General features: G+C 40.0%; 1 protein-coding gene across 5 annotated transcripts in view; it reads left to right on the top strand.

The window, feature by feature from the left end:
- The window catches only part of clybl (citrate lyase beta like), a 198,671-nt gene that overhangs the window by 118,430 nt on the left and 55,184 nt on the right, over positions 1 to 25,057 (top strand). Inside the window, exons 1-2 of one of the 5 annotated variants that reach the window (XM_069890508.1) lie at positions 19,506 to 19,522; positions 20,473 to 20,663. The exons of the other annotated variants lie outside the window; for them this stretch is intronic. Of the exons in view, the coding sequence (XP_069746609.1) occupies positions 20,587 to 20,663 (77 nt within the window). The 5' untranslated portion in view covers positions 19,506 to 19,522; positions 20,473 to 20,586. Of the gene's footprint in view, positions 1 to 19,505; positions 19,523 to 20,472; positions 20,664 to 25,057 lie in introns of those variants that run through there. 5 annotated transcript variants of the gene reach the window in all.

Here is a 25,057-nt window from a genome sequence, read left to right as displayed (position 1 = left end):
TATCCAGATATAAGTTTTGAACTCCTAAAGAAGAGAAAAGAGTTCAATACAGCAAAGGCGATTTTATGGAAGAAAGGGTATAAATTTATACTAAAGCATCCAGCGGTATTGAAAATATTTATTCCAGGACAACAAAACAGACTATTCTCGGATCCAGAAGAAGCACGAAAATTTGCAGAACAATTACAAAAATAGACTGAGGGAGGAAGACGGGTAATGAGTGTTAAAATGATCACGACTGATATGTATGTGGGTAAAGACAAAAATAGACTGAGGGATGAAGACGGGTAATGAGAGTAAAAATGATCACGATTGATATGTATGCAGGTAAAGAGGTATAAGAGTGAATAGAGACAATGAGCATACATGAATGTATCTGTACTTAGAGGAAAATATAGATAGTATAGACAAGAATTAATAAGGGAAGGTAATGGAATAGAGAGAATAAGGAGGGAATTAAAAGAGGGTCCTTTGTGACATATGAAAAGTGAAATCTTTTCTGGGGGAGGCGGGGTGGGGGGAAATAGCGGTCACTGCAAAATCAGTTGACGCTTGCGAGTGGATTCGCAAATCCAAATGGAGAGGGGAGATGTGGTTGTCCGACAAGGGATAAAGGACAACTCAGGAGGTGAAGGGGAGATTGGGGATAAATAAGATAGAAATAGGAGAATAAGGAAAATGTTAGATGTTGTAGGAATGTTGTCTTATAAAGAGTTGAAAATAAGAAAACAGAAATGGAAAAGGAGGAAAGGTAATGATGGAAAAACGGAAAGAGAAGATAAACAAAATATAAAAGGGCTACGCTGAACTATATGTCTTTAAATATTAATGGAATACATAACCAAATTAAAAGGAAGAAACTACCAAATTTAAATGAATAAATGTATTCCATTAGAAAAAATAACATATTGGTTAAGAAATAATATTGAAATATTCGAACAAGTATAGGAGCCTTACATTAAATACAATAGCGAAAACCTACCGGGGACAAACATTACCTAAGTTGATGGAAGGAGAAGGAAAGAAAAGAATGGACTCAGTAGAATTTCTGGTGTAATTTTGTTGAATGACAACATTGTCTGACTGGCTTAATGCAACCTAGATTGTATACCTAAAATGGATGAGAGGGGGGGGTGGGGGGGTGGTTTGGGAGGAAAGGGGGGGGGGAGAAAAAGTCACTGTATATGTGTGAAAAGAAATAGTGTATATCATGGCTAATGTGATTTATGGTGTGAAAAATAAAAAAATTTAAAAAAAAAAAAAAAAAACATATTTGAGGGTCAGTTAGATAGATTTTTACACAAAAAAGGAATTAAGGGATATAGGGAAAAGGCAGGTAGTGGAGTCAATGATCAGATCAGCCATGATCTTATTGAATGGGGGATCAGGCTTGACGGGCCAGATGGCCTAATCCTGTTCCTATTTCTTATGTTATGTATTACAGTAACTAATGTTGTGTCCTAACCCAGAGTGATTATCTGTCCAAAAGAACTGTCCATATTTTTGGAAGATCTTGAAGAGGGTGATGGCGAGGGAGAGAGGTTTCAGGAGGTAATTCCAGAGATTAGGATCTTGGTAGTTGAAGGCTGCTGGGGTGATTAAGTTCATAGATAATCAAAACTAACAGCAGGATAGCAACATTCATGGGAAGTAAAGGGTAACCAACCATTTGGGCCTGGTCTCTTTGCCCTACTTTCTATGGTTGCTGTGTGACCTGCTGAGTTTTATCCAGCATGTTTGTGTATTGCACTTGACCCCAGCATCTGCAGACTTTTTTTAATTATAATCAAAAGTAAGATGTGATTACAGATGAGTGCTTATTGTTTAATGCTGAAGATTCTCAACTAGCTAAGAATATCCATAGGGAACTGATTTTTGTAGTTGAATTGTTGAAAATTGGGTTCATGGAGTATGGCAGAAATGAGGAGTCAGATTTGATTAGAGTTATTTGAACTGTGCTTGCTGCAGGCACGTCCACACTGCACATTGTGCTGGCACTGCAGTTACAAATTTGAGTGTTACTTTTTAAACCTGAAGGGATTTGATGAGCATTGGTCCTCCATTTTATTATATCACAATAAAAGAAACATTTCTTCTGAGTTTTTTTTACAATTTTTCTCCATGTCACTTAGCTGTCCATTCCATTGTTTGAACTTCATTCTGGCTCCCTTTCCACAGCAACCAGTTGTGTCATTCCCTCTGAATCAGCACTTTTGATGCTTTTGTATTTTTTCTTGCAGTACCTCAGAAGTCCATTTTTTCTTTTATCTCTTCCCCATTCATGCATGAGGGAACAGTTGTGCTGTGCTTTGGGGATGTTCTCCTGGATTTCAGAACAGTGGGGTTTCTCTTTATTCTGTTCAAAGTAGAACAATAGGGACCAAAGGGTCTGAATATCTGCGCCAGAATGCACACTATAATGTGCCAGGTTATTCTCTATCTCAAAGTCAATAAAAATGCTAAGTTAACAGCCCTTGCCTATATTACCATCTACAGTGCTTTTTCACATTCAGCCATATATCATGTTTCAGGTAAAAGTTGTTTTTTTTTTATTGTTTTGACTCTAGTCCCTTGTATTTGGTTTCTGGGTTGGTCATTTCTTCAGGGAATTTGCATTTTCTTTTTAACTATTTGGACCCGAACAAAAAAAATTCATACTAATGAGGTCATAAGGAATAAACAGGCATAAGTGGTACTTGGATAGCTCTTGAGACTAGTTATTGAAACCACTTGTTGCTGATTTATCCCCCCATAATGAAGAGGGAGACATTCAGTCAGCCCTTGTATGGAGGAGAACTCACTGATTTGTTCCTTCACCATTCTTTTGTGCCTTGGATAATTTCAGTAAATTTTTGTTGTGTTCTTCAGTGAAAATGCCTTACTTCGCTGTTTCTTTGCCTTTAATGGCTAGCTGTTTCATGCTGGGTATTAACTTTTATTGCACAAGTTTGCCTCTTGAGTTAAGGCTTGAGGCAATGTCACATGATTCCAGCAAAAACAATCTGTAGTTGTAAACACAATCTTAAAAGTACACAATAACTCCAGAGAACAAGCATGATATTAAATTATACAAGTTCTTAGATGATTTTTAAATGTTTTGTTTCTTATTTTCAAAATGTATAATCTTTGAAATTTCCTGTGAATTATTATAATTTCTATGGCTACAACAATTAACATTATGTTCTTCCCATAATTTTATTGCCATGCATTTCCATCATTTAGAATTCCCTATTGATATGCATTACAGTAATACTTGCAGCCATTCATTTTCAAGTCCTTGCTGAATAAAGTCAGCACGTAACATCTTTTTGTGCAGGAAACATAATAGGTAACATTTTGAAATTGTACATTATTTTACATTTTTGGTAATAATTCTGTTTCTGGTTTTAGAATTGATGATTGCTTTAATAGAGCCTTAAGAGTACTTTAATTATTATTCTTCAACTCCAATTTTTTTCCATTCTAACTGTGCTTCAGTCAGCTGGGGTCAGGCATTCACCCAGTTGGAGGTTCTAATCAGATTTAAGATTTATTGTGAGAGTACATACATGACATCACATGCAACTCTAAGATTCCTTTTTCCTGCGGGCACAGCAGAATTACCTCTGCAAAAAATAAACGGTACACAACGCAAGCTTGTAAACAATTAAAAGAACTGTAAACAGATAATGAATGTAAACAAATTGACTGCGCAAAACAGAGAGAACGAAAGAAAATCATAAAGTATAAAGAGTCCTTAAATGAGTCTCTGATTTAGTTTGTTGTTGATGAGTCTGATGGTGGAGGGGTAGCAGCTGTTCTTGAACCTGATGGTGCGAATCTGTGGCACCTATACCTCTTTCCTGATGGCAGCAGCGAGAACAGAGAGTGTACTGGGCAGTGTGGGTCTTTGATGAATGCTGCTGCCCTCCAATGGTAGTGTTCCCTGTAGATGTACTCAATAATAGGGATGGTTTTGCTTGTGATGTTCTGGGCTGTGTCCACTACCTTTTGGAGGACTTTCTGCTCAGGAGTATTAGTGTTCCCATTACCAGTCTGTAATGCAGCCAGTCAGCACACTTTCCACCACACCTCTGTCGAAAATTGCCTGGGTTTCTGGTGTCATATACCAAACTTCCACAAACTCCTGAGGAAGAAGAAGTGCTGATGTGCTTTCTTCACGATGCCATTGGTGTGTTGGATCACGGAAAGATCCTCTGAGATAGTGACTCCCAAGAACCTAAATTTGCTCACTCTCTCCACTGCTGATCCCCCTGAAGTCAACAATCAGCTCCTTAGTTTTGGTGACATTGAGTGCAAAGTGGTTGTTGGTGCACCAGTCAGCCAAATTTTCAATCTCCATCCTGTTGGCTGACTCATCCCCTTCTTACCACTACTGTGGTATCATTGGAAAATTTGTAGATGGCGTTCTGTAGTACTGAACTACACAGTTGTAGGTGTAAAGTGAGTAGAGCAGAGGGCTAAGAACACAGTCCAGTGATGCTCCGGTACTGATGGGGATTGTGGAGAAGTTCTTACCAATCTTCACTGATTGTGGTTTGGAGGTGAGAAAATCCATGATCAAATTACATAGTGGATTGTTAACTCCCAGGTCTTGTAGTAGTTTGCAGATCAGTTTTGAAAGGATGTTAGTCTTAAATGCCGAGCTGTAGTCGATAAAGAGCATCCATCTTTGCTATCCAGGTGTTCCAGGAATTTGTGTAGAACAAATTAGATGGAATCCGCTGTTTCTATGATAGGAAAACTGGAATGGATCCCTGTCACTGCTCAGTTAGGAGCAGATCTGCTTCATCACCAGCCTTTCAAAAGGCTTCGTCATGACTGGTGGATTGTCTTTAAGGCAGGTTACTACACTCTTGTTGGCCACTGGTATGATTGAGGGCTTTTTGAAACAGGTGGGTACCACGTCCTGCTGGAGTGAGATATTGAAGATATCCTCAAATACCATGGTAAGTAGGTCAGCACAGATCTTTAATACTCCATTTGAGCCAAACGCTTTCCTCTAATTCACTCTCCTGAATGCAGCACCACGTCATTCTCAGATACGGAGAGTAAGGGATCATCAGGGGAATATGGTGGTGCGGAGGGGTGGTTCTTTGCTGTTATATTGAGACTTGAGTGTGAAATCCAATGTCTTACCAAGGAACAAGTATTTTTTTGGGAGAACATTTTTTTTCAAATGAGAGATTAAACCACGGATACAAAAATGGTCATAAGCTAATTACAGCACATTATTTTGAAGATCACTACCAGAGCCCTGACCAATATTTATATCTCGACAAGTGAAACTGAAAGAAATTGCAAAGCAATGTTATTATTGTTTATGACCTAGGTATTGGATGAACAATTATCTAAAACATTCAGAAATGTCTTGGCTTCACATGTTCCTGTAGGAACACTTATTTGATAAAATCTTTCTTTTAGCTAGCTTGGTTGCCTAATGAATGAGCTGTCATTGATTCTAAGCCATCTAAGGAGATGGTAGGATTGGTAATGTAGACCCTGTTTACCAGGGCAGCTTATAAGAAGTTATAAGGAGGAAAGAGTGAAAGGTTTAAGAAGAGCTTGGCAGCCCAGCTTGCAGGGTGGATGTTAACAATGAGCAAAAGGGAAAAATTGGAGGAGCGTGGAGATCTCTTTTATTCAGCTTTATGGCAGGGTCAGCAAGTTATGCTGTCAGATAACCTACTTTTGGGAAGGAGATGGAGGACCACATTTTTAATCTGCGGTAGCCATGTAGTTGAAAGTGCTCCCACAATGTTTTTGGTCAGGAGTTCCCAGATTCAGATGCCATGATAATGAAGGAGCTGCAATATGTTTCCAAGTCAGGTCAGCTTATGACTTCAGAGGAGAACCTTTAGGTGGTGATCTTTTCACGCCTCTTCTGCCCTGGTGAGGGCTGCAAATGTGAGCTAATGTTGGAGTAGCCTGGAGTAATAACTACAGAACATTTTGCAGAAGGTTTTGGAGAAGGGTTCAAATATAAGAGGTGGAAGAAAAGATGCAGGGATTCAAATCTCAGTCAGATCCATAATATGACAACTTTCTGGATGCTACATGATCGACACCTTTGAATGCTTTGATTTGTTAAAAAAATTCCACAGACTTTAGTTTAACTTTCAAGCATTTTTCCCCTATCCCATCAGTAACTTATTCTTCTGTACAAATAGTACACATTTAATTTTGTTTCATGCCACCATGTTCCCCATTCTACGGTTTGCATTTAATCGCATAATTGAAATGCTAATTTCCTCCATCAACCCATGACTTCCATAAATTTTTTAATTTAGATATACACCACCGTAACAGACCCTTTTGACCCATGAGATCATGCCACCCACACCCAATTGACCTACACCCTGTGTGTTTTGAAGGGTGGGAGATAACTGGAGCCCCTATGAAAACCCTCGTAGGCATGGGGAGAACATAAAAAACTCCTTACAGACAGTTAAGGATTTGAACCCCAGTCCCAATCACTGGTGCTGTAACAGCGTTGCGCTAACCACTACACTAACTGTGTCATCCCCATGTTAGCCACATAATAACTTCAGCTTGATTATCTTGGAACTCTCAACCAAAAGACATTGTGGGAGCGCCTTCTCTAGACGCCCACATTGCCAATCACTCGTTCTCGAATAAGACCATAGCATCAAGCCTTTAGTATTGAAATATGTCTGATTAGACCAATCTGGGCTTGACAGTGACAAGTGACAAAGATACAGAAATATTGTGGCATTAGTGGTTCTTAGTTCTCAAAATCTTCTTTGTTTCTAGGCCAAGAGGCCACAATTTCAAGATAAAAGGGTGTTGATTTAAAACAGAAATGTGGAGAAACTTCTTTAGCCGGAGGGTGATGAGTCCATGGAACTTGTTGCATGGAAATGAGGTTGTCGGGTGTATTTAAGACAGAAATTGACAGGTATTTGATTAGTCAGGGCATCAGGGGTTACAAAGAGAAGGCCGGGGAGTGGAGCTGAGTGATAAGAATCAGCTCATGACTAAACAACAGAGCAGACCCAATGGGTCATTTGGCCTACTTCTCTTATACCTTGTGATCTTCCTCCATTCTAGTTTCCTCAGATAAATGAGCTGCGCTTTGTACAGGAGAATACCAGACAGGACAATCCAATCCTTGTTGTTCTCATGTTGAATAGATCTTCTGGATGTTCTAAGAAAGGCTTTTAATCTCTCTTTCCATCCGCCACAGGTCTGTTAGTCAATTCTTTCCCATTAGCTGCATTGGTGTTCTGTCACCAAACATTCACTCAACATCCTGCCCACTTTCATCTGACAACTGACGTACTGTTAGAAACCATAAGGTACAAGACAAAATTAGCTACACTTCTCTAGATTTTAATTTTGAAAGCCATTTACATTTATATTTTCTTCTTTGGCTTGGTTTCGCGGACGAAGATTTATGGAGGGGTATGTCCACGTCTGCTGCAGGCTCGTTGGTGACTGACAAGTCCGATGTGGGACAGGCAGGCACGGTTGCAGCGGTTGCAAGGGAAAATTGGTTGGTTGGGGTTGGGTGTTGGGTTTTTCCTCCTTTGTCTTTTGTCAGTGAGGTGGGCTCTGTGGTCTTCTTCAAAGGAGGTTGCTGCCCGCTGAACTGTGAGGCGCCAAGATGCACGGTTGGAGACAATATCAGCCCACTGCCGGTGGTCATTGTGGTAGGCACCAAGAGATTTCTTTAAGCAATCCTTGTACCTCTTCTTTGGTGCACCTCTGTCTCGGTGGCCAGTGGTGAGCTCGCCATATAACACGATCTTGGGAAGGCGATGGACCTCCATTCTGGAGACGTGACCCACCCAGCGCAGTTGGGTCTTCAGCAGCATGGATTTGATGCTTGCGGACTCTGCCAGCTCGAGTACTTCGATGTTGGTGATGAAGTCATTCCAATTGATGGAGTGGAGACAGCGCTGATGGAAGCATTCTAGGAGCCGAAGGTGATGCCGGTAGAGGACCCATGATTCGGAGCCGAACAGGAGTGTGGGTATGACAACGGCTCCCTACACGCTGATCTTTGTGTGTTTCTTCAGGTGGTTGTTTTTCCAGACTCTTTTGTGTAGTCTTCCAAAGGCGCTATTTGCCTTGGCGAGTCTGTTGTCTATCTCTTTGTTGATCCTTGCATCAGATGAAATGGTGCAGCCGAGGTAGGTAAACTGGTTGACCGTTTTGAGTTCAGTGTGCCTGATGGAGATGTAGGGGGGCTGGTGGTCATGGTGGGGAGCATTTTAAGTCCTGTCACTGTGGTGATGTGGGAAATACAGGAGTCCAATTATGCTTTAGCAAACTTGAAGGCAGCAAAGTGACCAGATAATCTCTTTTCATTTCATCATTGATAACTATAGCATCATCTACTGGGGTCCTGGATTGCCCTCCCTAAATTTCTTTGCGTCTCTCTTTTTTTCTTTTCCAATATTGTGCTCAAACGTTGTCAAGCTTTTGGTCTTCTGCCTCAGTATCCTTTTTGTGAATTGCATTTGGTAAGAACATCAGAAATAAGAGCAGGAGTCAGCTATCTGGCCTGCTGAGCCAGCTCCGCCGTTCAACAAGACCATGTCTGATCTGGCATGATCTCAGCTCCACCTGCCTCTTGTGAAAAGCAGTAGGTGTTTTTTTTTCACTATGTTCCAGGTGCCATTTAAATGCAAGTTAAACAAGTTGTTGTTTAATATGAGGGATAAATGTTAGGCTTGTGGAAATGCACCATTCTTCAAAATAGTGCAGAGGAATCTTTCATCCCCACCTTAGTTTAACATCTCATACAAAAGACAAATAGTGACTTTTGCTTAGTAATTATTTAGACTGACATGACGATGTTTTGTTTTATGTGTCACCCCCTACAGACCCAAGGTCATTTCCTTAATGTTTTCCTGAATGCTGAGCTCTCCTTATTCAAACTAATTTTGCATCCTCTTGGATAACTGACAATAACCCATACCATATGGTAATGTAACCTGAGAACATGTCGCAAATACAGTTCAGGAGTTGCAGCTACATGTTTGATCCTCAGGGATGGAAAAGTGTTTTGGAATCTTTTGAATGTTTACGGATTATTCGAATTGTTCAAGGGCAGTCAAATTAAATGTGTGAAAATGTTCTCCATCTTTCATTGGAAAGATTTTTTATGTGTCCAGTTTCAACCTTGGGGCAGCACAGTTGGCGTAGCAGTTAGCGCCACGATTGGCAACACCAGCGATTGGGACTGAGGTCCAAATCCCACGCAGTCCGTAAGGAGTTTGTACGTTGTCTGTGTAGGTTTTCACTGAGGGCTCTGCTCAAAACATACCTTGGGTAACTTGGCGGCACAGGTAACAGGTCAAAATGGCATATTACTTTGTTGTATGTCTAAATTTTAATTTAGAATTTTTTTAAAATTAAATTTGGTGTTAAATAAGAAGCTCCCTTCAGCTGGGCATTCATCAAAATGCTACAATTGGTGCCAGTATCTCTCAGAGAAAAATGGGAATGGTTCTACTTCCAATCACTGCCCACTGAATGCTCTTCCAAATGTATCTGTTTGGATGTTAAATAGATCTTAGTGATGCCGTAGCAGTCAAGTAGTCTTGCCAGCAATTATTGTCGCAGCTGACACACTGGTAATACCTTACCTCACAGGGTCACTGTACATACAGTGTAACTACATTGTCTACTGGACAGCAATAGATAAGTACATTGTCTATTGTCTACTAGACAGCAAATGGCCATTCAAACCAAGTAGTCAGTATTTGTGTTCCATAGCAGCTCCTTCCCACTTAATTCACTTCTTTTCAAGTGCTGTTTGCCTTGACTATTCCCTATGACATTGAACAACTTCTTATCAACTCTCTGGATTAAAAAAAAGTCTCTTCTGAATTTCCTCTTGAACTTGCTGGTGACTCTGACCTTTATGCCACCCTGAATCTTTGCTTTTCTGGACTAAAGAGCCTCAGGCTCTTCAACCTTTCCAAAGCAGAAGAATAAAAGAAAGTTGGCCACTCATCCCATCCACTCTGCTCTCCCTTTTCAGTAAGATCACACTTGCTCCAGTGCCTCACAATCCTCACGCCTTTGATTGCCAGTGTCTAAAAAATCTTGTGATCACAGTGCTCCAGTCACTGAGGATTCCTGGTCCTCTCAGTAGAACATTCCAAAAATGTTATGGACATATCAGAACAGAATTGGAAAACTATTTGAAAGAGGCAAATCTGCAGGGCTACAGAATAAGGAAATAGAACACAAAATACGATCTGCTAGAGGAACTTAGTGGGTTCATCAATGGGAGAAACAAAATTGTCCCATGTTTCAGGCCAAACCCTTTATCAATCCAGGATGAACACTTCATCCACTCCTTTTTTTCCAAAAAATATTTATTGAGAATTTAAAACAACTTCATACACATTATACAGATGTAGATTGTGCTTCTATTTTTTTTTAAAAGAAAAACTAACACACTTATACTCAAATGTTCACATACACTCCCAGACCCACCACCCGACTATCTTGTCATCTTTGCTGACAGTATCATCAGTTATATACAGATATAATATCTCACAGGTAGTCTTTTACTCTATAAGCACTCATAATTTGGAGAGAAAAAAATGCATAAAGGGCTCCCATTTGTGGAGAAGTTTTCCAGTAGACCCTCTTAATATGTATTTGATTTTCTCTTAGTTTAATAAAGAAACTGATATCCTTAATCCATTGTGTAATAGAAGGATCCCTGTCTGACTTCCAGTGCAACAAGATTAGATGCTTGGCTAATAGGGGCGTTACTGCTCTCATGTCTTTCTGCAGGGAATTTAGGGAGTTGTCAGAGATTCCAAATATTGCAGTCAACGGGCAGATTGCAAATTGACTTTAAATATTTTGGATAGGGTACTGAAGCATCCACTCCAGTACCCTTGAACTTGGGGCACTGATAAAACATGGGACTTTGGTGGCAAGGAGAGCCATTACACCCATTGTATTTGACCTCTATTTCAGGATAACAGCTGACAGTCTGGATTTTGAAAAGTGAACCCTGTGCTGCACCTTAACTGAACAAGTCCTAAGCGAGTGCAGGAGGTGGTAGAACAAATTCTCTCAATTGCCTGTTCCCATAGTTTCTCTTCAATTTCCGTTTAACCAGTTCGGATGGGAGAAAACTTTTGATCTTTTCATAGGGCTTCTCATTCCTCTGATATTCCAACTGAGAAATCTAACAGGAGTTCTCTCCCCCCCCCCCCCCCACCCCCTCTCCCCACCCCAGGCCAGGATTATACATTTAGATTTTGTATCGCCCCTATTGAGTGTAAGGTTGGTCCCCCCAACTCCCCCAACAACACATGCTCATCCTCGTATTAAGATTTAAGTTCAGGGGACAACACTTTACATCCACATGGTCTTAACGTCCTTGCCTGCAAATGACAAGGACTCTTAAGAGTGAGCTTAAGTAGAAAAGAAACAACCATTCCTCCCAAGAATTTTGAATTAGGTTTGCAGGCACATTGCAAGGCACTTCAGTCAGCTCTACGTCGCACAGCCCAATAAATTCATGTATAAATTTAACAGTAGTTATGCTGTATTATATAAGCTTGGAATTCCACCTTAACAAGTTTGGTAACTGCCGATTAAAATAAGTATGCTCAACAAATGGCAGCGCCCTATTGCACTCACACTTTAATCTGTTGTTTTTCAACGTCTTGACATATACTCTTGCTTCATTAGTTGAGAGGAAATCCTTTACCTCATTGTCGTAAGTGATCCTAGTCAGGCTGGATAGATTAACCCGTGCAGGGTACACAGTTCCCATCTGGTGCTGTTGAACACCGCCTGGCTTTGGCCACTTTCACAGTAAGATCAGGGAAAACTGATTTAATTTATGTAGGTTGTGCATAGAAATCTCTTCCAAACAGTGATGAGTTGAAGACAAAGAGGACTATATGAATCCATAGTCATCCCCTTCAGTTTTACCTTGCGGCGTTCTCTGGCACGGTGTAGCAAATCCACACAATTACTCTAATGGTGAAGTGTGGCCTCTATGGCTATGGGCGTTCCCCCAGCCCTGGTATTGGCCGTAGGGTGTCATGTGCTCGGTCCACCAGTGGCTCTTTATCCATTTCGAATGTCTCTTCTAATATAGCTGATACTGCGTTTTTCACTCGTGCTCTCGGTTCCTTCGGGAAGCCCCACAATCCTGATGTTATTTCTCTGGGACCTCACTTCCAAATCCTCACATCCATTTTCCAGCTTTATCATATCGGCAGTGTGGGTTTTACTTTTGCATTGAACCCCGGCACTGAATGTTCTAACTCCCCAACAGTATCTTTAATTTCTTTCAATCTTGTATCTGTGGATACTTTTTCAGCCATGAATTGTGTTTTTACAGTCAGCCAGCTCTTCTCCAATATGTATTCTTATCTCCATTTTAATGGTCTCTATAATGTATTTTTTTTAAATTTTTTTTTCACACCATAAACCACATTAACCATGATACATACTTTTTCCTTTTCAAATATATACAGTGCCATTTTCTCCCCCCCACCTCCCTCCTCCCATCCCACCCTCCCTACCTCCCCCCTCCCGTCCATTTAAAGTACAAAATCTAGGATACATTAAACCAGTCAAACAATGTTGTCATACAATAAAAATAAACAAGAAATTCCACTGAGTCAATTCTTTTCATTTCCTTCTCCTTTCATTAATTTAGGTAGTGAATGTCCCCGGTAGGTTTTCGCTATTGTGTTTCATGTAAGGCTCCCATATTTGTTCAAATATTTCAATATTATTTCTTAAACTATATGTTATTTTTTCTAATGGAATACATTTATTCATTTCTATATACCATTGTTGTATTTTCAAATTATCTTCCGATTTCCAGGTTGACATAATACATTTTTTTGCTACGGCTAGAGCTATCTTAACAAATCTTTTTTGTGCATCCTCCAAATCAATTCCAAATTCTTTGTTTTTTTTATGTTACTTAGGAGGAAGATCTCTGGATTCTTTGGCATATTGTTTTCTGTAATTTTATTTAATATTTGGGTTAGATCTTCCCAAAATTTTTCTACTTTCTCACATGTCCAGATTGCATGAATTGTTGTTCCCATTTCTTTTTTACATTGAAAACATCTATCAGATACTGTTGGGTCCCATTTATTTAACTTTTGAGGTGTAATGTATAGCCTGTGTATCCAGTTATATTGTATCATACGTAACCTCGTATTTATTGTATTTCTCATCGTTCCAGAACATAACTTCTCCCATGTTTCCTTTTTTATCTTTATATTTAAATCTTGTTTCCATTTTTGTTTAGTTTTACCATTTGTTTCCTCATTCTCCTTTTCTTGCAGTTTAATATACATATTTGTTATAAATCTTTTGATTATCATTGTATCTGTAATCACATATTCAAAGTTACTTCCCTCTGGTAAACTCAGACTGCTTCCTAATTTGTCCTTCAAGTAGGATCTCAATTGGTAATATGCCAGCACTGTATATTGAGTTATATTGTATTTATCTTTCATTTGTTCAAAGGATAATAATCTATTTCCTGAAAAACAATTTTCTATTCTTTTGATCCCTTTTTTCTCCCATTCTCTAAAGGAAAGGTTATCTATTGTAAAAGGGAGTAACTTATTTTGCGTCAATATTAGTTTTGGTAATTGATAATTTGTTTTATTTCTTTCTACATGAACCTTCTTCCAAATATTGAGTAGATGATGTAATACTGGAGAACTTCTATGTTGTACCAATTTTTCATCCCATTTATATAATATGTGTTCAGGTATCTTTTCCCCTATTTTATCTAATTCTAATCTAATCCAATCTGGCTTTTCCCTTTGATAAAAATCTGATAGGTATCTTAATTGTGCGGCTCTATAATAATTTTTAAAGTTTGGCAGTTGTAAGCCTCCTTGTTTATACCATTCTGTTGTCTCTATAATGTCTTTACGGAGTTCAGTAAACACTACTAGCTTTAGCTGCTCAAAGTCAGTTCCCTTTTCTTCTTGGTCTGACAGTGAGCTGCCTGGGGAGAGAGGATTAGGCGAGACCCAGGTTTCAGACTGTCAGGTAGGCCTCTGGGGTTGCTGCATGCTGTCTCTACTTTTAGCTTTCTCGTTAGGCTTTTCAAAACTTCAAAATCCAGCCCTGCAACTTCGAAGCATTGCCAACTAAAATCAAATGATAGGACACTGCCTGGATTGCTATTAAATAATACTTTATTAATGCAATACGCAAGAGCTCTGTAGGTTATCACTTACTCCATCAATTGCTTTATAGCACATTCAACCCCCACCCCCCTCCCCACACACACTTTATCCAATCCTGATGTTCTTTCCTGAAACATCAGCCATCCTCTGATGCTGTTCAAGCTGCTGAGTTACTCCAGCAGATTCTAGATTTCAAGCAGGTGCAGTCGCCTGTGTGACTCCAGGCAAATAGGACTTATTAGATAGGTGCCTCAAAGAACAAACACAGCATGATGGGCCAAATAATCTCCCTGACCAGATTAAAAACGGGATTTTTAAAAACAGCTTTCAAGATATTAATGCAGTCTTGGGATGGCTTTGTACAACAGAAAAAGAAAACATTACTTGAATACTGTAGGTCACTCGAGCATTCCTCCACCAACTGCTCTGAAGCAGTTGTTTTGCAGAGGTGCTGCTGCTCTTCATACCATAGAGGCTAATAAAAACAGAGGATGTCAGAAGCACTCAGCAGATCATGAAGCCTCTGTGTAGAGTTAACTGTTCAAGGCCTGATGAGTGTCTCCAGTTTCTATCTTACTTTCAGATTTACAACATCAGCAGATTTTTTAATTTTATTTGTGTTTCGATGTCAGCATTCCTAATTTATACATAGTCTTAGAGTCGATTAAAATATAAAGAATGCCCTTGCAGTGATTTAGCACCCATTTGAGAAATTGGATGGTCTTGTGTGACTGGTTCGATTTTTTTGCCCACCTATAAATCAAGCTTGAAAGTTTCACATCCCCATCTCCACCACTAACATCAAAAACTTGCTTGATTTTCAAAAGCATCTTTCACAAGCTTAGGATGGATGTCCCAGAGCTATTTGCAGGCATTGGCTGTACTTCCAACATGTGGAGACTGTTGTAACGTTGAAAGCACTTCATGTAAGTTGTACACAGAAATCTCTTCTCAACATTGATGAGTTGATGACAAAGAGGACGACATGAACGGTAATTGAATCCATCTGCATGACAGTGCTTCAAGTCCTTTCCCCATTCTAGAGAACTATGCACAGTTAGCGTAGCAGTTAGTGCAATGCTGTTAGAGCGTCAGTGACCCGGTTCGAATCTGGCACTGTCTGTAAAGAGTTTGTATGTTCTCCCCGTATCTGCATGGATTTGCTCCAAATGCTCCAGTTTCTTCCCACCCTTCAAAAATGTTCTGGAGTTCTAGGTCATTTGGGTGCAATTGGATGGCACTGGCTCGTGGGCCGAAAGGGCCTGTTACCCTGCTGTATGTCTAAGTTTAAAATTAAATGGGGATAGATGTTGACTGATGTTTATGAATGTATGCATTTTCCTTTATTACTTTTTTTTAACTGTAACACTTATTTGAAATGTCCTAGGATCTTGCAATGTTAAAAGCAACATATAAATGGACAAAAATTTTAAAAATATATTACTATGTACAAAACAATTTGAAGACCCTGTGGTTGATGAATGTGCTATTCAATGTACATGCTGGCCTCATCTGCCCATCAGGTGGATATAAAGGATCCCATGAAGGTATCTGAAGGAGAATTGAGGAATTTACCCCAGTGAACTAGTTGGGGGGAGTGGGGGGGATCAAACGTTATACCCAACTAATATCACAAAAATTTATTACCTGCTCCTGATCCATTTGCAGAAGCTTGCTGTTCATAAATTGGTGTACTTCCTCATATCACACTTCAGAAAAATATTTAATTGGCTGAAAAGCAAGCCTTTCTTTTCATTATACTTCCTCAAGTGGATGTAGAAGATGCCACATGGACCTCCTTGAGGTTTAGCTGCCTTTAACATCTGTTGATTGTGTGATTTGCTCTTGGGGTTTGCAGAAATTGAGTGTGGCGTTTTGTTCTGACATGGTAATGTGTTAAGTGAACTGTGGTGTGCCAGGTGCCGTGGATGGCAACCTTGCCACGCGAGAGAGATGCAGCTTCGTACAATACTACTCAAAAGATTTAATCCCTCCCTTCTCAGGGTAACATTTCCTCTTGATTTCTGCTTTTCTTTGTCTTTGCTGTGAATGTGGAACTTTCTGCTTCCCTTTCACTTGCAAAATCTCAAGATTTTGAAGACTTCTTCTTTCCCCTCCCCCTTCCCCTCCCCCTCTGCCTTGCCTTTGTTTTTGTTTCTGATCAATAAATTAGCTGTAGGATTTTCTCCCTCATGGAGATTGGATGCTCCTCCCCCTTTTGCAGTTCCACTGTCCTGATAAAGGCAAATTAGATATGTTTATTCCTCCCCTTTGCTTACAGACATTGTGGCTGGTTCTTTCTGTATAATTCTGCGGCATTGAGCTGCTACTGTACACAAAAAGTGCCCAAAGGCACAGCTAGCTACCTGAATTACTTTTAATTGTCCACCACATAACCATGGGTCTTCAGCTTGATTGATGCTTCAAACCAATTGTTAGTGTAGATGATGGGATTAAGTGGCTCTTGAGTGACTTTACATTTTTCGGAGGACAATGAAAGCCAGCGATAGTGACAGCAAAGACTTACTTTCAGGAGTGACCTTGTTTTCTTTGAAATGAAACTGGTGACAAACATTTTAAACCTCAAAGGGGAACAGTTCTAATAAATAAAAATAGGTGAGCATTGTTTACTTTACTGAGATAAGGCACAAGTGATCCATGCAATTTTACACAATTTGTTCATGTTAATTGCCTGAGGATACAGAACTACAAAGCCAGTGGTGGGAAGGGGAATGGTGTAGCAATGTGAAAATATAGAACATTACTGCACAGTTATGACCCTTCAGCCCGCAATGTTGTACCGACTTATGTAAACCTACTTTAAAATCTAATTTTTCCCCACCTCACACCCATAACCCTATTTTTTTCTTAAATTCAAATGCCAATCTGAGTCCTTTAAATGTCCTCATTGACCAGCATCCACCATCACCCCCCAATAATGCATTCCAGGTACCCACCACTCTCTGGGTAAAAAAAAATGTGTGACATCTCCCCTAAAGTTTCCTCCACTCACCTTAACCACGTGTTTGCCATTGTTGCCTTGAGGAAAAGGTGCTGGCTGTCACCCTATCTCTGCCCCTCATAATCTTATTGCCCCTCTATCTCTATTAAATTAACTCTCATCCTTCATTGTTCCAAAGAGAAAACCCTCACTCTGTCAACCTTGCTTCATATGACATGTTCTTCAATCCAGACAACATTCTGGTAGATCTCCTCTGCACCCTCTCCAAAGCATCTGCATCCTTCCTGTAATGAGATGGCCAGAACCAAACACAATACACCGTCTGGTCCAACCAGAGCTTTATAGAGCTGCAACATTACCTCAAGGCTCTTGAACTCAATCCCCCGACTAATGAAGGGTAACACATTCATTAACATCTCTGATTAAACATGCACTCTGCAGTTGGAATAGTAAAACTGTTTGGATAACTGCACCGATTAAGTAACGGTTGAGAATCAGTAACTGCGTGCCAGTAGCTGGTGAGAAGTGCAAATATTTGTGCAAGATTTTTCTGGTGTTTACAACAAACATTTCAAGTCTTTCAATTTTAATTAGAGAACAGCTCTTTGCAGATTTTTGACCTCGTTAATTTTTTTCAAGATTCTTAATTGTGCATGCTCTTGAATGAATTCATTTAGCTGGTATCTACTAAGCTTTGCAAAAAGCCAAAGATAACTGCCAAACAATTACATCTGATCTGATTTTGACAAAACATCTGGGAATGACCATCCCACAAACCTAGTTGAATGAGCAGCTTGAGTGAAGACAAACTTGACAAGGGATAGTAAATGATTGGTGAAAGAGACATTCTGTTGGTTGCAGAGTGGTAATATAATTCTACCCAGCACCAAGCAGAGCCACTTTGCACCTGTAACTCCTCCCTCCCAGAAATCCCTATAAAGGCTGTTATGCCCAAACTCCTCCCTCAGTACCTGCCTTGGAAGCAGGCCAGCAACATGTGAGATGTGTGTTGATGTCTTAATGTGATTAAACCTTATTAATCATAATTCACAATTTAATGTGGTTGATCAATAGCACTACAGTTACATCAATTTGTGTGTTCTGGAGAGCATAAACAGGGATGCTTCTATGTGTGGTGACTGCCTGTGCCTGTCTGCATTCCTGCCTGTCTCCTGCAGGGGGCAACCCACTGTACCTGCAGGGAGGTAACCTGGGAGGCTGGCTCCACCTACTCCCTGCCAATCACCGGCCCCATCTAAAGATTCACGCTGGCCCTCAGGTTGGAGTAGAACACATCGAGCTAGAAGGGATACTGAACCTTGATGCAAGTTTTGCTAATTAAACCCTGTAATATAGCCTTCATCACTATGTGATGCTGTTCCTGGCATCTTACATGTGACAAATGGGGCTACACGGTTAGCCTCGTGGATACAGCCCCAGTGATCAGCACTGGGTTCAAATCCCGTACTGTCTGGAAGGAGTTTGTATGTTCTCCCCACGTGTGCATGGGTTTCCCCAGGAGCTTCAGTTTCCTTCCACCCTTCAAAATGTACTGGGGATGTAGATCAATCGGTGTAATTGGAAGGTACAGGCTTGTGGGTTGAAATGGCCTGTTACTGGTCTGTATGTCTAAATTTAAATTTAAATTGAAGAAGGGTAGCTATAAAGCATCCACAATGTAATAAACTAGCTTGACGCGCATTACAAAATATTTGACACTTAGAGCAGATGAAAAGGTGAAGCACACTGGAGTCTGCAAATGCCGAAATCCGAAGCTAAACACAGTCTGCTGGAGGAACTCAGTGAGTCGTACAACGTTAGTGGGAGACAAAGAACAGACGACATTTCAGGCCTAAACCCTTCACTGAGATAAAAAGGTGTAGGTGTTTGTTGTACAAATTGGCCACAGGCTTTCTTCAGCTTTTTTTTCAAATTGGCTTCTGTGAAGATGGAAATCTCAAGGAGACCTAAACAGATTGATTACAACATGCTCTGTGATACAGATGTGTTAGAAACAATATATCGGCTAATCAGAATAGAAACAGAAAATGCTGAAACTGTCATAGGTCAGGCTGCATCTCTACAAAGAAATGCAATTGACATTTCAGATACAAAAGAAATTACCAGCAAAAGCAACTCAGTGTCACAAATACAGAGCAGGTACTGAAGAAAAAAAATCGAATTTTCCATTTGATATGAATGTTGCTAGAATTTTATTTGGCTAATTGTGGGCATGAATTCTGTTTTTCTGTCATAAATTTCTAGCTTTAAAAATAAGATCTAAACATATTTTGCACTCTTTCTTACGTTGCAGGACAATAACTTGCATTTTATGCTTTTCAGGAAACAAAACATGCCAAGACTCTGCAGAATATTATCAGTTAAGTTTTGCCAATGAGCCCATAAAGGGAGGTATTACATGACTAAAAACATCATCAGTTATATCGGATGGGAGAGAGGTTGATAAATTTGGGGAGTGAATTCCAGTCCTTTGGACTTCAACAGCTCGTCATGTTCATCAGTGGTTTAATAATTGAGCTTAGATTTATGCAACAGATCTGAATTAGAGGACAGCAGAGATCTTGTTGGAAATCCTAGAGGGATGTGTGATACTGAAACATCTGAGAAAGAATTCTGGGGTATGTTCTTTAGTGATCAAGTTGTGAGATAATAAAACAATGTCAACTGGAGTGTTGATGTAAAAAATAAATTAAGGGTTGTTGAGAGCTATCTTAGAAGAAAAGGAATGGAAAGACGAACGGATGGGATGAGATGATGGAGAGGCTTATGTGGGGCATAGGGAAAAGGCATGTTTGCATACAGTATTCACAATCTATTGCTGTGCTGTGATTTGCAGCTTGGATCTTGTAAGCGATAGAAGCCATTACCAATTAGAAATGGGGTCGTAAAAGAGATGGGATTGGAGAAGCAGAGAATGCTCCGGAATGGAATGCTGAGGGAATTTAGGAGGGAAGAAGGTTTGAAGTGTTAGAAAGTGGTACAAAGTTTCAGATGAACTCAAATAACCCAGCTCTTTAAGCAATCCCTCGTGTTTCTTAAAGCCAAGTGAGTGAGTTTACCTTAATGGTGGGGGGGGGGGGGGGGGGGGGAGAGTAAAACACAAGATTCTGTTGACACCGTGGTTAAGTGAAAAAAACACACATGTTGGAGAGAGACACAGCACTCCTTAATACTCCTTAATGAAAGGCTCAAGCGTGAAACATTGCTGATGTACCTTTACCTTTGCTACATAAAGGCATTGTTTGACCTGCTGAGTTTCTCCAGCATTTGTGTGTCTTATCTTAATGGTAGTGCCTTTTGTTTTTGCAGTTCGTCTAAATCTCCCATTTGCTGAGATTTCGATTAAAGTAGAGATGTGAGGTAGGGTTTGCACAGTTCTACTGCAGCACCCGCAGCAAGGGTTCAAATCTGCTGCTGTATCTAATGAACATTCTCCCCAGGACTTGTGTGGGTTTCCTCCAGATGTTCTGGTTTCTTCCCATGTTCCATAGATGTATGAGGTTAGTAGGTTAATTTGTCACTCAGATTTACTTGGGCTGGTGGTTAGAGGCCCTCTTACTGTGCTGTATCTCTAAATTTAAAAAGAATGAATTTAAAAAATATATGTTTTCAGTGAATGTACTGTGGATGAGACAGGAATCAAGAAAAATACTAGATGTTTTATAAGGAAAAATATGTGGAAGATTTATTTAAACCTCTGTCTCCAGAGGAAAGTTTTAAAGAGAAATTCTCATATTTTATAGAATATTTATATGAAATTGCTTTATAGAACTTGTTTTGGAATATTATCCTGACATCACAATATCGATTAAAGAGAAAAACCTTGTATTAAAAGAAAAGGCTGAGATCTGGCCCTTCTCATGCCATGGTTACAGTTCACTCCCTTCCCTGACTGATTCCTAGCTGAGGAAAGTCTCTCCTTGTTTACATGTGGCCTATCATGGCCACAATTCTTCCGAACTCTCTAACCTCCTCCATTCCCTGTACCTTTCCAAAATTCATAGCATGTTCATCATATCAAATTTAATCGCTGCACCTTTGCCATCTGATCCTTCAACTGCTTTGACCTAAAGCTTTGAATTCCCTCTGATTTCTCTACCTGGCTACATCACATTGCTCTGTTAGTTCGTGCCTCTTTGACCTAACCGTGTAGTCATCTGTCTTTCCGATAAGGTGTCAAATTTCATAGCTACTCCTCTTATAATGACCTTGAAATGCTTTACCTTGTTAAGGATGATATATAAATTCAAGTACCTCTTTTACCTCATTAATAACACGACAATAGTATACATCAAATTAATAAAGATAAAATACAAAAGATAGATAATAAATGTTCACTGTTAAATAACCAAGAAAAAAAGTAGTGTTACAATAGTGTAGACCACACATGTCAAACTCAGGCCCGCAGGCCAAATTTGGCCCGTGATATAATTATATTTGGCCCGCAAGATCATATCAAATATGTATTAGAGCTGGCCCGCTGGCCGCCGTGCCAGTATAGTGCATGCACAGCTAATACTACAAATCCCAGAATGCTTTGCAAATGCATTGGTGCCGGCCCATCAGCCTGCTAATTGCCCCCACCTCCTCTCTTTACTTTCATTGGCATCTGCAACCTGTCGCCGAACTCACATGTAATAAACCCCTTACGAAAAATGGCCAAACGAAAGACAGAAAACAGGACCTTTCAAGACAGCTGGGAGGCAGACTATATGTTCATCATTTTAAAAGACAAACCTGTTTGTCATTGAAGAAAGTTGTTATTTTTTTGTCTTGTTGGCTTGTGAAAAAAAATACATTTAAAAGGAGCTTAAAGGCTATAGAGGTTTTTCAGTTGGTTGTTTTTCCAGACTCTTTTGTGTAGTCTTCCAAAGGCGTTATTTGCCTTGGCAAGTCTGTTGTCTATCTCGTTGTTGATCCTTGCATCCGATGAAATGGTGCAGCCGAGATAGGTAAACTGGTTGACCGTTTTACAAAGATTAGCATGTACAGAACCGTTGTCATACCCACACTCCTATTCGGGTCCGAATCATGGGTCCTCTACCAGCATCACCTACGGCTCCTAGAACGCTTCCACCAGCATTGTCTCCGCTCCATCCTCAACATTCATTGGAGCGACTTCATCTCCAACATCGAAGTACTCGAGATGGCAGAGGCCGACAGCATCGAATCCATGCTGCTGAAGATCAAACTGCACTGGGTAGGTCACGTCTCCAGAATGGAGGACCATCGCCTTCCCAAGATCATGTTATATGGCGAGCTCTCCACTGGCCACCGAGATAGAGGTGCACCAAAGAAGAGGTACAAGGACTGCCTAAAGAAATCTCTTGGTGCCTGTCACATTGACCACCGCCAGTGGGCTGATATCGCCTCAAACCGTGCATCTTGGTGCCTCACAATTCGGCGGGCAGCAACCTCCTCTGAAGAAGATTGCAGAGCCCATCTCACTGACAAAAGACAAAGGAGGAAAAACCAACCCCAACCCCAACCAACCAATTTTCCCTTGCAACTGCTGCAACCGTGTCTGCCTGTCCCGCATCGGACTTGTCAGCCACAAACGAGCCTGCAGCTGACGTGGACATTACCCCTCCATAAATCTTCATCCGCGAAGCCAAGCCAAAGAAAGAAAAAAGGCTATAGAGAAATATTATTTATTGAATATTTTATTTCTCATTTGTTAATGCTTCTTCTGGAAAGAGTTTAACCAAAACTATTATTAAACATTTATTTTAATAAGAAAAAGTTTAACATTATATATGTTGAAAGAAGAGAAAACATGCAGATGTTGTTGAAAATTTTCAATAAATATTTAGTTTGGCCCACGACTTAGTCCAAGTTTTTAATTTTGGCCCTCTGTGAATTTGAGTTTGACACCCCTGGTGTAGACTATCCTCTGTGGTGTTGGAGCATTCCCTGATTTTTTTTTTTCTTTCAGACTCGTGGATCTGTGGAATTCTTTGCCATAGGAAGCAGTTGAAGCCGGTTCCTTATCTATATTTAAGAGGGAGTTAGATTTGGCCCTTGTGGCTAAGGAGATTAGGGGTATGGGAAGAAGGCAGGTATTGGGTGCTGAGTAGATGATCAGCCATGATAAAAATGAATGGCAGTGTAGGCTTGAAGGGCCAAATAGCCTACTTCTACACCTATTTTCTGTTTCTATGTAACAAAGGGAGGTTCAAAAGCCTAATATCTGTTGAAAATAAACAGATATTTGAACCTTGAGGTTCTGGTCTTCAGGTTTCAGTACTTTCTGCCCTAACATAGTAGTGAAAAGAAATTGTTACCAAGGTGATTGGAGGTCCTTTATTATTTTGGTTGTCTCCTTGTGGCAGCGCTTCACAAAGATATCTGCTGTGGATGGGAGGTTGGAACGTGTGATGGACCTGGCTATGTTTGCTACCTTCTGTAGGCTTCTACATTCCCGGGCATTTGAATCTTCTCAGACATCTTAGGAAGTAGAGGGGGTGTGCCTTCTTCACAGTTCAACATCTGGCATTTTTGTAAGCTCAGAACATCTGCAAAGCATTTTACAATCAATGTCTATTGTTGTAGCTCCCAAAGTCATGTACGTTACTAGGTGGCCACACCAAATGATCCCAGTGTGTAGGTGAGCTGTAGATTATGAGGTAAGTTTTAGGGAATATAGGGATATGTGCAGATAAGTTCTTGATGGCTGGTGTGGATTTGCTGACTATGGGGCCTTTCTCTGTACTGTATAATTCTAAATTGCAGTCACTATCAAAGCAGATGCACCAGACAAATTTAAATACAGGAAGCTTCTGTGTCACTCCTGAGTGTAAAGTAAGTCTTTCTCTTTCTCTCTCTCTTGCTCTTTTTCATTGTATAGCAAATGATATCTATTTTCCTGATGTTGGATAAAGGACAACTATTGGTCACCTCGCACTCAATGTCAGCAAAACCAAGGAGCTGATTGTGAACTTCAGTAACAGAAAACCAGAGGTGTAAGATCCAATGATTATTGGGGGATCAGGGTGAGCAAATTTAAATTCCTGGGAGTCACCGTCTTAGAGGACCTTGAAGAAAGCACCTCTACTTCCTCACAAGTTTGTGGAAGTTTGATATGACATCGAAAACCTTGGCAAACTTCTACAGATGTGTAGTGGATAGTGTACTGACCAGCTGCTTCACAGCTTGGTATGGAGGCACCAATATCTCTATGGAATGTTGCTGTCAGAGAGCAGCAGGAATCATCAAGGACCCATACCACCCCAGCATAAACCCTGTTCTCGTTGCTGCCATGAGGAAAAAGGTAGCGGTGCCACAAGACTCATACCATCAGGTTAAGACTCCTAACCAATAAACTAAATAATTTAAGGACTCTTACTTGGCACATTATTTAAATATTTATTTTCTGTATTTCACTGTCAGTTCGTTAACATTTCTTTTTTTTTTTGTTTATTTTTTTTGTTTTGTTTATTCGTTTTTTTGTCAGTTCGTTAACATTTTTTTTTGTTTATTTTTATCTCTTTTCTATAGTATTGGGTTTTTTTTGAACTACCAGTAAGTAGAAATTCTGTCCGCCCCACAGGAAATAGAATCTCAGGGTTGAATGTGATGTCAAGTACTTACTCTGACAATAAATTTGAACTTTGAAATCCCTTGCACCTGATCTTTACTCCTTGTCTGAGAAGTTGCCCATCACTTGATTTGAGTTTCACTGCTCTGCAGTGACATATCAGTTGGAAGATGTGGGAGCTGCCATTTTCCAGCCAGGAATCTCCCACAAGCAAGATTTCTTCAATAATAATTATTGTCTCTTTTTCATCTTTTTGTTGAATTTTTCAATGCATATATTGGACAACACATTTCTTGCATCACAATTGTGACTTCCCTCTTTGTTTTAAAACACCTTTGAGCAGAGTACATCTTTCTA

Source organism: Narcine bancroftii, chromosome 7 (genome assembly GCF_036971445.1).
Source record: "Narcine bancroftii isolate sNarBan1 chromosome 7, sNarBan1.hap1, whole genome shotgun sequence".
Taxonomy (NCBI): domain Eukaryota; kingdom Metazoa; phylum Chordata; class Chondrichthyes; order Torpediniformes; family Narcinidae; genus Narcine; species Narcine bancroftii.
The sequence above is the reverse complement of the archived record's forward strand: the minus strand, read 5'-3'. Positions and strand labels throughout refer to the sequence as shown.